This window comes from Chelonoidis abingdonii, chromosome 23 (genome assembly GCF_003597395.2).
Source record: "Chelonoidis abingdonii isolate Lonesome George chromosome 23, CheloAbing_2.0, whole genome shotgun sequence".
Lineage (NCBI taxonomy): Eukaryota > Metazoa > Chordata > Testudines > Testudinidae > Chelonoidis > Chelonoidis abingdonii.
Genome location: NC_133791.1, coordinates 21,928,258 through 21,941,086, shown reverse-complemented (window position 1 = coordinate 21,941,086; position 12,829 = coordinate 21,928,258). Strand labels below are relative to the sequence as shown.

General features: G+C 54.0%; 1 protein-coding gene across 1 annotated transcript; it reads right to left on the bottom strand.

Annotated features, from left to right (window-relative positions):
- Positions 1 to 2,141: 2,141 nt before the first annotated feature.
- Positions 2,142 to 12,132, bottom strand: CELA3B (chymotrypsin like elastase 3B). Its single transcript, XM_032802736.1, has 8 exons — positions 12,093 to 12,132; positions 11,298 to 11,383; positions 9,609 to 9,706; positions 7,433 to 7,567; positions 6,009 to 6,145; positions 5,077 to 5,222; positions 3,907 to 4,059; positions 2,142 to 2,228 (listed from the first exon to the last, which is right to left on the bottom strand). Exons 1-8 carry the CDS (start codon positions 12,130 to 12,132, stop codon positions 2,208 to 2,210), a joined length of 816 nt encoding a protein of 271 aa, XP_032658627.1. The 3' UTR covers positions 2,142 to 2,207.
- Positions 12,133 to 12,829: the final 697 nt, after the last annotated feature.

The following is a 12,829-nucleotide window of genomic DNA, read 5'->3' as shown; positions in this document are numbered from 1 at the left end:
CCCAATCTGCAATTGTCTAGCTCACTCGGACCTTATCCTACCTCTCTCAGCCGTATCTACCGACTCGTGCCCAGTCAATGTGTCCATTCGTGCAAATCTTGCTGGAGGGTCAGTCCATCGTCCATCCTGCAGGATCAGGGGTCGGGGAACGTACATGGCACCAGGCCCACCCCGCCCCCTCTCTTAGCTCCCGCCGCCGCTCGGAGCCTGTGGGACTCCTAGTTGCCCCCTTAAGAAATTCCTGCCCACGCAGCACGTGCAAGTCAACGCTGCCTGGCCGGAGCACGGACTAGAGCGCAGCAAGCCACCGGCCCTCCCACCTCCCCTTCCCCGGAAACATTTGCCTGCCGCCAGAGCAAAACAAACTATAACAAAAAGGCCACTCCGGACTGCTGCTGAACTGTCCAAACGCAAAAAAAAAAAAGGGAGAAAAAGCGCTCAGACCAGTCGCCTGGAGACTGCCTGCAAAAACAAAAAAAAATCTACTTGGGACTGTGGCCGCCCTCAAAATGGGTGGAATGCACCCTCAGCGATGTGGAATCCACGGCGAATGTGCTTCCCTCCCTGGTGCCTGGAGCTGGCCCGCTGATTTCCTGGGTCTTCAGCCTTGTGATGTGCAAGTCTGGCTTTCATGATGGACAGATTCCCCAAAATATATTTGAGTAGATGGAAAACAGACCTTTCTGGGCTTAGAAACACGGATCTGACAATTCTATTGGGCAGCCGTGATTATCGCTATGTAATCAGATTATCAATGTTCTTATTGTAGCTTTTTTTCCCTCTTTTTTTATAGAAGTCATAAGAGCAAAATAGTGCAATCCTTATATATCAACTTAGGAAATGAGTGTCAGTGAATCCTTTGTGTAACTTTTTGGTGCAAGGAAAATTGAAGATTTAGCTTGGATTTAGGGTGACCAGATAGCAAGTGTGAAAAATGCAGGACAGGGAGTGGAGGGGTAATAGGTGCCTTAAAAGACAAACCCCCTGAAATCGTGACTGTTGCCGAGTAAATCGGGACATCTGTTAACTCTACTTGATTAGAACATACGAAGAATTAAAGCTTAACAGATTTAAAGGCAAAGCAGGTTTAGAAGATTATTTCTGAGGCAGGTTGGAATTTTCATTGTCATATTTAAAACGGACAGAGTTCTTAAAAGCTAGTTTACAGAATTTATATTTCATGTTTTCGTTATAAATTCAAGATAGAATTTGGTATAAGGAATAAAGTACACTATCCCTGCAAAATGGCTTTGTGTTACTCTTAACATCTCTTGCTAGCTGCAACTCCAAGTGTGATTTGGCCTTCCTGATTTCACTCCTGCATGCCTGAGCAATATTTTTATACTCCTCCCTGGTCATTAGTCCAACCTTCCACTTCCTGTAAGCTGCTTTTCTGCGTTTAAGATCAGCGAGGATTTCACTGTTAAGCCAAGCCAGTCGCCTGCCATATTTACTGTCCTTTCCTGTTACTGAGGAGATGCACACACTGTGCTTTCCCCTCCCAGAGATGGTGAGACCAGTAATATGAGATCAGGGGAAATGACACTGACAAAATAAAATTAGGTTAAAGTTCTGAGTAAGAGACTGGGGCTCTTCTGCAGCAGCTCAGCTACCCCTCTTGCGTCCACAGCCCCGCAAATGTCTGACCTCACACTCTAGCCTGAGCTTTTGATAATCGGATAAGTAGCAGTGTAGGGCCTGCTTTGTGCTTGTCTCCAACAGAAGGCTAGATTTCAGTAAGAGCTCAGCATCCCCCAGACTCCCATCCTGCTGAGTTCTTTGGAAAATTCTGACCGGTGTGTCACTTCCATAAGTGCACTGTGGGTATGAAGGTGGACTCCTCCACTCAGTCATACCGGTGGTTGTATTCTACACCTGCCCAGCCTGGGTGTCACTGACAACCCCGTATGCAATGCAGAGCAGAATTGGACCCACTAGGTATATGTGAAGGGCTTCAAAGAACAGTTTCAAAGCTACAGGAACGCCAGAGCAGAGCATGAAATCCCAGAAGAAAGAATTCCTCATTTTACACAACCTTCCCTCCACCATGCTGCCCAACCACAAAGAGCCATGGGGTTATCGGCGCTGCATTAACCCCAACAAAGAGAACCCCCCGCCCTCCAAGAAATACACCCACAATGGGATTTCTACAATTGTTTTATTATCTGCCCAGGAAAGTTTCTCCGAGATGTGGGTCTTTCAGCTTATCATGCGTTATTAGCGATGGTCTGAAAGAAAAGCAACCCAAAGTATATCAGGGCAGGATACAATAAACTACAGCACAAATCAAATTCTCAGGGCTTCTGAAGCCCTCTGCATGTGTAACATGATGCCCCTGAGTGGCTCGAACCTGGGGATCATAACTAACCCAGTAACCTCTAGTGCCTGAGCTGAAAAAGCTGCTTCCCTTAGCCAAGGCTGGAGCAGGCTCATCAGCCTCCACCTCTAGACCAGCAGCTCCCAGACTTTTTACTAAGACAACCGACAACCGCATTTTGTCACCATTGCCCCTGTGTGGCTCCCCCTCCCCTGCCCAGTCCTCCAACCCCTGTTCTCCTCTCCCCTCCCCTCCTCTTCTCAGCCTCCTGCTCCCCTTTCTCTCCCCAGCCCCCCAGCTATCGCTCTCCCAGTCCTGCAGACCCCATCAAGCCCCTGCAGCCAGGCCACAACTCACTATCGCACTGCTGACTGTCCATTCGCTGGCTCCAGCAGCTTTCTCCACGCTGCTGCCACCGCCCAGGAGAAGTGAGAGCACGGGGGGCCCAGACCCTTGCTACGACCCACTGGCCAGGACCCGCCATTTGGGGTGGGGGTGTCCAGTGCCACAGCACATGGGCATGGCTCACACTCCCCGCCACGCACCAGAGGTTACCTAGGTCCAGGCCCTTGCCCGACACAATCTGCCCTTCTCGCTGCACTCAAACAAGGCAGGGGGAAACAGTTGCCCCCAAATCATCCGCTAGGAAAACTGAGGCCCCCAAGGCCCAGGCCTGCTCTCAGTGACGCTGGTTTGACACTTGTGGAGTTTGTCTGGGCCAGTTTGTGCCCTGAGTTACACAGGTGTAAATCCAGAGCGTCATGCCCCCTACCCTGGTGTAACTGAGAGGGGAGCCTGCAGTGAGCTCCAAATCCAGCCCCAAGGGGTCAGCCAGAGCACAGGACAGCAGAGCTGGGAGTACAGCACAGAAATTCCAGTTTGCAGGTGCGTGCTTCAGCCACTAGGCCATGCTGCCCCCCTCCAACACCTCCCTCTGCCTGTCTCCAGCCCCTGCTCACTGCAGGATAGAGCTCACAGCCACAGCCAAGCCAGATGCTCTGTTTCAAACCAACCCTAGAGCTGGATGGTGCTGTAGGCCACTGAGTATCCTGCTTGTGGCTCTGGGCTGTGTGCCCAAAATGCCGGCTCCCAGCAGGCTCCAGGGTCATCACGCGCGTGTCAGCGCAGAATCACATCCGAGCTAGTTTGCCTCCAGTATCTGCTGTGCTGAGACCAGCTCTTCCAGGCTCCAGATCTTACAGAAACCACTTTGCAGGCCAGACTCAGCTGTTCCTTATTTTGCTCTGCAGTGACATGGGCTACCGGAAGAAGTGAGGCACAAGGGGGACCAAAGGTGACATCACATGATGGGTCCCGCTTGCTCAGTGCTATGTGCAGCACAGCTGGGTGTGATCTTTGCATGGGGCCCATGGCACTGAGCTTGGCTCAGAGCCCCAGGAGGACACCACACTCAAGGGGCCCGCACGAGATTCAAATTCTGTTCCTGGAGAGAGCCCCCAAACATTGTCCATCTGGGGCCCCCTGTCCCATCCCAGGACCCCCTGCCTGGCCTTCTGATTTCTCCCTGACCCTCCCCAGGAGCAGATTTCCCTCCCGCTGCCTCGCAGTAACATGGCTGGGGGGCTCACCTCTGCAATCCAGTCATCGAAGGCGGAAACGCGGGTGAAGACGGTGGGTTTCTTTAAGGTGTTGCACCCAAGGGAAGAGACAAAGCTGGCAATGCCGTGCACCTGCCATCTCCCATCAGAGGCCTGGCAGTTAAGGGGGCCACCAGAGTCACCCTGAAAGACAGACAGCCCCCATGGGTGAGGGCGAGTCAGATCCCCGATCCCTCACTCGCCGCCTGCTACAGCTGCGCACCAGGCTCTGGGGGCGAAGTCCAGTCAACTGGGGCCATCTCCATGGCTGTCACCGCAAGGAGGCCTAACCAGTGCCTTGAACTCTCTCACCCAGAGCTGGCTGTGAATTGGTCAGGCTGAGAGGAGGAAAACATTCCAGTGCAGCTGAGTCTGACCTCTTCGCCCCATGGGATTAGGCAAACAAAGACAAGACTTTGGCATCAGCCCTGCAGGAATGTCTGAGCAGGAGTGTTACCTACGCCTGGGCGGGTGAATGGGAGCTCTTCACTCAGATGCTCCTATTCACCCAAAGCAAATTTCCAGCCTGATATTTGTACCATTTACAAATCACCTAGCGCTGGTGTTACAGCCTCACTGCTCTGGCTTCTCCTCCCTGACTGGCTGACATGTAACTAATTTACAGACCAGAAGCTGTCAGTTTTACAGTCAGTCTGTGCTGTGCTGGCAGTGCCAGCTGCCTGTTGTTTGTCCGGGTGTGATAGCTACAGCCCAAACTGCAGGCACCAGCTGATTACCGGGAGAAAGAGTGAAATTACTATGAATCGCACTTCAGAATTTAACTACCTGGCAACTGATGAGCAGAGAAACGTGGATAAATCATTCCCTGAACGTTCCTTGCTGAGCTATTCTAATGGGCTTTGCCTGGGGGGAAGGGCAGCAAGCCGGGCACCTGCCAGCCTTTCAAAGCTGGGTGCAGGCTGCACAGCTACGTGGAGATGAGTTTCTGCTTCCTGCAACCTTCCTGTACATCTTTGGTGGGTGCAGTGAGTGCTGCCTACAACAACAACAAAGCGTGTGACCCCCCGGTAACAGCTGAGTCACCGCTGTGTGTGTGACTAGTGGGTGCCTGCATCAGATGCAGTGATTTGGTCAGACAGATCATATGCACACACGAGCCAGCACTGGACCCAAATTTTCTGCCACTCTCTTTCTACTCACGTTGCAGCCTGATCTGATGTCCCCGCCAGCGCAGACCATGCTCCCTCTGATAGCGATGCTGCCCCACCAGTCACTCTGGGTGCAGTGCGCATAGTCCACCACTGGCAGCAGAGCCTGCTGCAGCTTCTCAGGGAGGGACCCGCCAGCTGCAAACGGAAGATGCACCCTTCCTCAGTGACACCAAGCCCGGGCACTGGGTTCGAGTGCTACCTCTGCTGTCTCTTTCGGAGCTCAATCCCATCCAGCACTGAGCACCCCTGGGAGCTGTTGATCACCTTCAGCTCCAATGCTGCTTTTACAGATCCAGACTAACATGGCTACCCCTCTGATACTCCTTCAGCTCCAATGGAAGTCAGTGGGTGCTGGGAGCACTCGGCACCTTGCAGGAGAAAGCCCTAGGTGATGTTTGGCTCCTGCTGCTCCTGACTTTCCCACAGAACCAGAGAGAGCCTGGGCTGGTTGGAGGAGCTGGTGATGAGCTAGGGAACCTGTCACCCCTTCCTCCCCAGCTTAACGCCCTCCTACACAAGTACCAATCAACACTCACTGCTGTCCGATGGCTACTTGATGGAGAGGTGGGTGCCCATCCAGCTCATAGGGGGAAGGTGACCATGTCCGAGAATAACTAGCTCTGGTGACACAAATTGGCAGCTTCCCTGGTGCCCCTGGAGGAGGCCCCCTAGGCCAGGATCGAGGCACATTGGCAAGGGGCAATGCATGTGGAAGAAACCCTGAGCTACCCATGCTGCACTTCATTTATGGAGACTGGTCTCCAGGGCTGGATCTCTGAGGCCTCTCAGTGCTAGCGGAGAAGGAACCCACCCAGAGGGACAATGAACTAATGCGTCCCGAGCCGATGCACCCCAGCGTGGCTGCCTTTGCGCTTTCCCAGGGGAAGGCTCCCCAGCGCAGACCCCCCCCCAGGCACGTACTGGAGAGGCGTCCCCAGCCAGTGATGTAGCAGGGATAATCGTTCGGCAGGATCTCGCCTGCAGGCGGGAGGCAGCCCAGCTGCACTGCGTCATTCAGCTCGGCACTCTGGGACAGCTTGAGCAGGGCGATGTCATTGCTGCAAGAGGAGGAGTCAGAGCTCACTGGAAGGGCAGGCGGCTCGGGGGTCTGGCCATGGAGCCGTCCACCAGCAGACCAAGTGAGAAGCCAAGGATGTCACAGGGCAGCAGCTCTTATTGGCTCGGGGCTCAGTCCAGGTCTCTGGGGGACAGGTGTCCACAGCATGACAGACCCCCCTTGCGGGCAGCCTGACCAGAGAGGCCTGGAGACTGTGCTCGAGGTGTCCCCCCAGGGCAGGGAGGGGGCAGCAGGAGGGGGCCATGGGGGGGCTGCTCTCTTGCTCTACGGATTGAAGACATCACTGCCCAGGGCTAAAAACCTACCCCTTGCACCGAAGGGGGACGATATGTCCCATAGAGACTAACACATTTATTTAAGCATAAGCTTCCATGGGCTACAGCCCACTTCATCGGGTATCATAACATTCAAAAACCGCGGGAGAACACTTCAGCCTCTCTAACCACTCAGTGACAGACTTGAAGGTGGCACTTAGGTTTGAACAGGGACTGGGAATGGTCGGGCCATTACACTAATTGAATCTATTTCCCCATGTTAAGTATCCTCACACCTTCTATGGCTCATCTCGATTGTCACTTCAAAAGTTTTTTTTTTCTCCTGCTGATGACAGCTCATCTCAATTGATTGGCCTTTTCCAGCTGGTCTGGCTACTTCCACCTTTTCATGTTCTCTCTATATATAAATATCTTCTTGCTGTATGTTCCAGTCTATGCATCCCATCAAGTGGGCTGTAGCCCATGAAAGCTTATGCTCAAATAAATTTGTTAGTCTCTAAGGTGCCACAAGTACTCCTGTGCTTTTTGCAGATACAGACTAACATGGCTGCTACTCTGCAATATGTTCCTGGCACGGAGCTTGGCAAAGAGAGCCTGCAGCCCCCTCACCGGTCCCTTCCCAAAGGAAGGGCAGTGTGTGCTGATCAGGACGTAGACCCCAGCCCGGTTGGGTCACAGGCCTGCCCAGGGCCTGCTCTGCTATGAGCAGAGCCCATGGCCATGGAGCCAGTGTGGCAGATAAAACCACACTATTCCCCTGCTGACTTATGCAGCCCCTCAGCACCCGCCAGCCTGAAGGGTGCTGTCCAGGGCACTGGCGACAGGCCCAGAGTCCTTACATGGGAACAGCTCTGTGTGTGTCTTTCCCTCCCCAGCCGTTCGGATAACAGACTGTTCTCCATCTGCCATTGCCCTCCCTGGGAGCCCTGCCACCCCCAGGCAGTGCAGAAGGGCAGGCAGCTGCAGCCTGGCACGTGCCTGCATTGCCTTACCCACAGGCCACGCAGATGGAGTTCCAGCGAGGGTGGACGAAGATGTCCTCAGGATTCACCGGGATGCGCTGCTCAGAACCCTCTTCTATGCTCCTGTCGTACTCCCCCAGCACCACCTCGTAGGTGCGGGATGTACTGGAAGGAAACCCCCAAGAGCCTGTGAGGGGACAGCCCAGGGATTGCAGCGGGGGGCAGCCTGCAGTGCCCCCTTGGGACTCAGAGGGGTCTGAGTCGTACACACCATGCAGGAGACATCACCCTACTCCCTGTGTTGGCCTCTAGCCCTGATCATCATCAGCAGCAGCAGCAGCAGCACACACACGCCCCCCCGCCAGCTGGCCTGGCCCGCCCTGGGCACTCAGGGCCCAACCAGTCCCTCACGCGGGGACATACAGCGCAGAGACACTGTCATGGCCGGACTGGCCCCTCGAAGGAGAGTCAGGGCCACTCTACCCATGATGGGCTTCTGTAAAGAGACTGAACCTATCCTGAACTCCCTCCCCCCTGTAGTTAGGTGCTCAGCAGCTAATTGGTTAACGAGCAATAGGCCAGTTAAGGGGCTTCCAGAGCTCAGCTCAAGGAGGAGCTCCTGGAGGGAGGGGCTGGGAGCCTTTTAACAGGTCCACAGCCTCACTAAGCGGATGAACTAAAGGAATCAGGTCCCAGGAAAAGGGAAATGTCTCTGAAAGACTCTGCTTGGGTGGGGAACCCAGAACGGGGGCTGACACAGGTGTAATTTGACTACATTTGGGGCGAGTGGCTCCAGTCAGGCCAATGGAGCCGTGCATGGCGGGGGGGACACAGGGGCACCATTTCAGATTGGAGGGGGGCGCAACTTTAATTATGATTCCAGGGGGTACTTAGGCAACTGTAAACTCCAGTGTTTTTGTAGATAATAACTTAGAAACTATCAGACAGGAGCATGGTACCTAATTCCTATATCAAGAAAGAAAATTAAATAAATATTAGACCCACTCAGCTCTAATCCTAACATGCTCTGACACCTTGTGGGAAGTCACTTAAGGGACACTGGCTAGGTTTAGAGTGGTCATGTATATTCTTACTCAGCGACCAGCGTGATCAGCTAGTCTGATCATGCACCTTGCAGGCCACAGAACCTCACCCACCCACTCCTGTAATAGATCCCTAAGCTCTGGCTGAGTTACTGACATCCTCAAATCGTGGTTTAAAGATTTCAAGTTACAGAGAATCCACCATTTACACTAGTTTAAACCTGCAAGTGACCTTATGCCCCATGCTGCAGAGGAAGGTGAAAATCTCCCCCAGGGTCTCTGCCAACCTGACCCAGCGAAAATTCTTTCCCAACCCCAAATATGGTGATCAGTTAGACCTTGAGCATGTGGGCAAGACTCATCAGGCAGACACCTGGGAAAAAATTCTCTGTCGTAACGCAGAGCCCTCCCCACCTAGTGTCCCATCTCCAGCAGCTGGGGATTTTTGCTACTGGCCGTTGACGATGGGCCACATGCCATGCAGGCAGTCCTGTCATACCAGCCCATCCATAAGTTTATCAGACTCAGCCTTGAAGCCAGTCAGGTTTTTTGCCCCCACTCCTCCCCTTGAAAGGTTGTTCCAGAACTTCACTCCTCTGATGGTTAGAAACCTTCATCTAATTTCAAGCCTAAACTTGTTGATGGCCAGTTTCTATCCATTTGTTCTGGGGTCCACGTTGATGCTTAACTTAAATAACTCCTCTCCCTCCCTGGTATTTATCCCTCTGATGTATTTATAGAGAGCAATCGTATTTCCCCTCAGCCTTCTATTGGTTAGGCTAAACAAGCCAAGCTCTGTGAGTCTCCTCTCCTAAGGTAGGTTTTCCATTCTTCAGATCATCCTAGTGGCCCTTCTCCACACCTGTTCAGTTTGAATTCATTTGTCTTAAACATGGGAGACCAGAACTGCACACAATACTCCAGATGAGGTCTCACCAGTGCCTTGTATAATGGTACTAACACTTCTCTGTCTCTAGTGGAAATACCTCACCTGATGCACCACAGGACTTGTTAGCCTTTTCATGGAGGGACGTGCCCCAGGCTGCAGAGCATGTCAGTTACAGGGCTCCATGGCAGACCAAGGCCCTGTGGCTCCTGCCCCAAGACCCCGTGGTGCGTCGGCAGCATTAAATTTTAGGCAATCAGAAGAGGAGGAGGCTTACGAGATGCAGTGCGCAGCTGTCATGACCCATGTGGGAGCGATGAGAGTTCCCCCGCAGGTGTGGTAGAAAGCACCATCCCTCTCGTACTGCAGGGAGATCTGCCAGGAGACAAGACAGGGCAGTGGGGGACCTGCTATGGAGCTCCAGGGCTCCCCATCTTCTGGCTCCACTATGGGGAGGCTCTGAACAGTAGGAGCTTTTGGGTTAGCCCCAGTAACGTCCCATGGAACCCACCCAAAACAGCCAGAGACCATGGGCCATCGGAGTGCTAGCATGGCCTGGCCTGGCTGTGGAGGCAGGCTGCTCTCTGGGGGACTGTGGTTACACACGGCGGAGTTACCATGGCACACAGTCTGCCAGGGCAAACCCTCTCCCTCCTCACACAACACCAGAGGGCAGCAGGCACCGAGGGGCTGACCCACGCGGACAGTCACTCAGAAATGCACTGAGAGTTGAGGGGAGCAGCTAGTCTCTGGCTCACACTGGAACTCCCTCACGCCCACCCCCTGCAGGGCCCTGCTGCCCCTTCCCAGTGAATTGTAGGGCTTTTTTGCTTCTCCCTGTGCCCATCAGTTCTGTGGGCTGGAACGTGGGCACAGACACAGAACTCCTAAGAAACTCAAAGGCAAGGAATCCACTGTGCCCTCCCCAGACTGCTGCGAGCTGGAGCCCAAAGTCTGATGCTTGACAGGGCCCTGATTTCAGAGAGTGGGGCTCAGCTATGGCTGAAAGCGTAGCCAGAAGCTTGTGCCAATCCTGGCCTTGGGCTGCCCAGTCTGTCGGTAGGGGCCATGGAATGCACACGGCAGGACCCGCAATAGGCACAAGCTGGGATCCAGATAAAACAGCTGCTAGAATTTCATGCACATCAGAGGTGGGACTTGTTCTCTCAGACCGTAAGGTCAGCGAGGGGTTGCCTAAGGATGCAGGGCGGGGCGTTAAACCAAGGGTGAGTTTTGCTGCCTCAATACAGCCGTGAGGAGAAGGGATGAAGAAGATGGAGTTTGCTGTCCCTTTAGCTCTCCTTTGCTCCATAAACGGGGCACTATTCAATCCACTCCCCCCACCCCCTTTGCTTAGCCTGTCCATCACCAGAAGAGTTTGGTGTGGTCAGAGCAACTCTGCAGGTCTAACCCCTGCAAGCCCCGGTCCTGGGGAGATTACAGCAGGGTAAATAATGGAGTTTTTTAGCTGCTCCAAAATTTGGGGGTAGGGTGAATTTCATATCCACCCAAAGTGATTTTTTTTTCAGATTTTTAGGAAACCTAAACAATTGAAGAAGAAATTGATAACGCGCAGCTGTGTCAGGGCAGGCCCATGTACCCGTGACGGGTCAAACGAAACATTTCATTTTGCTTTTCAGTGTTTTAAAATGTTTTTAATTTTTTTTAATAACTAGACTTACTTTTGAAAGATTCACTTTGAATTGAGAAATCGAAACATTGAGCTTCACAAAGAAATATTGGGGAGGGCTCCAAAAAATGTTTCAATATTCTTCTCACCAATCAAATGCAACGAACTCAGGGCAAACACAGGTAAGGTTTCAGCCAACCTAAATCTGGATTTTTCAGTGGGGAAAACAAAGTTTGCTGTGAACCCTAACACCCCGCGCTAGTGCAGACAGTGCGATCACATTGAGCCTCGGTGCTGATTGGCTGTCACCGCGGACAATGCCTGGATTCCACTCACCTGCCAGGGCCAGCTGTACGGCACGGCATCCTCTCCATTCACCACCCTTGTGTGGGGGAAGTAGAAGGGTGTCCCACACCCACGGGCTGGAAGGGGAGAGGACTGTGCATTAAACAGATAGCAAAGGCACCAGACCTTTCTGCTGAGCAGAGGAGGCTGGACAATGGGGAAGCGAGATGTGGTCATGGCAGCTCACCCTCTCCAACTGAACCCTGGATGTCCCCAGTCACGCCCCAGTCCTCAGGTGGAGGGGCACTCCCCTGGCCCAGGCTCTCCATTGGATGGTTACAGGGCCGCCCGGAGTGGGGGGGCAAGGGGGCAATTTGCCCCAGGCCCCGCAGGGGCCCCCGTGAGAGTTTTTTGGGGCCCCAGGAGCAGGGTCCTTCACTCCCCAGGAGCCCGGGCCCCAGGAGCTTTTTCCGCTTCGAGTCTTCGGCGGCAATTCGGCAGTGGGGACCCCCCGTCACCAAAGACCCCAGGTCCCCTGAATCCTCTGGGCAGCCCTGGATGGTTATCTTGCCCAGTGTAGGCCTACCCAGGGTTTCATCCCCTCCTGAGCCAACCTGTCTCCACATTTACAACTGAGGCAGGCACCAGGGCCCGTTCCCCTGACAGCACCTTGCACAACCTCCATGAGGTTGAGGGGCAACCGGGGGGCTAGGCACAAGAGGACCAAGGAGAGCTCTGTGTGTCCTGGGGCTGCAGATGGCATGAAGGGCCTTCTTCCTTAAGTATGTGCTCTATGCAGGGGGACTGGGGCAGAGCAAAGAGTCTTCTCTCTAGCCCGTTTCTTACCACCAGCCACAAGCAGAATGGGGATCAGCAGCCTCAGCATCTTGGCCAGACGGATCACAAGGACCAGGCCCTTTAATACTCCCCTTTATCAGAGGCTGCAGGGAAGGGAGGTGCCTAGCAGCTCTGGGAGCAGGTGTTGGAATATCCTGTGCCCTGGCGCAAGGTCACTGCAAGGAAACTGGGCCCTGCCCGGCCTTGGGCAGATTGGGATGTGGCCAATTGATGGATGCCCAGAGCGTCACTCAGCAAACTGGCTGGGTCACTAATTTTTCCCACCCATGTGCAGAATGACTTTTGCTATGTGCACCAATATGGAGGTGATGTGTCCATCCTGGGGCACATAACAAAGTGTATGTGGTGGGGATGGGGCCGAGGGGTTTGAAGTGGGGGCTGGGGCTCAGGGCTGGGACAGAGGGGTGAGGGCTCCAGCCGGGGGTGCAGGTTGTGGGGTGGGGCAGAGAGTTGGGATGTGGGAGGGAAACAGTGGGGGTGAGGTCTTCAGCTGGGAGTGCAGGCTCTGGGATGGGGCTGGGGATGAGGGGCTCAGGACTGGGGCAGAGGATTGGGCTGTAGGGGGGGTGAGGGCTCTGGCAGGGGGTATGGGCTCTGGGGTGAGATTGGGGATGAGGGGTTTTGTGTGCAGGCTGCCCCAGGTCTATGGCAGGGAGAGAGCTCTTTCTCCCTGCAGCAGCACTTGAGCTGATGGGGGAGAGGTGCCTCTCCCTGCCATGGCAGTT

What these genes read in the sequence shown, in the direction of transcription:
- CELA3B (XM_032802736.1), bottom strand. Translation starts at nt 12,132, where the DNA reads ATGCTGAGGCTGCTGATCCCCATTCTGCTTGTGGCTGGTG. An exon ending in TCCATCTGCGTGGCCTGTGG is followed by an intron (nt 6,146 to 7,432) that starts GTAAGGCAATGC and finishes CTCCTCTTGCAG; the next exon opens with CAATGACATCGCCCTGCTCA. An exon ending in TCGATGACTGGATTGCAGAG is followed by an intron (nt 2,229 to 3,906) that starts GTGAGCCCCCCA and finishes CTTTTCTTTCAG; the next exon opens with ACCATCGCTAATAACGCATG.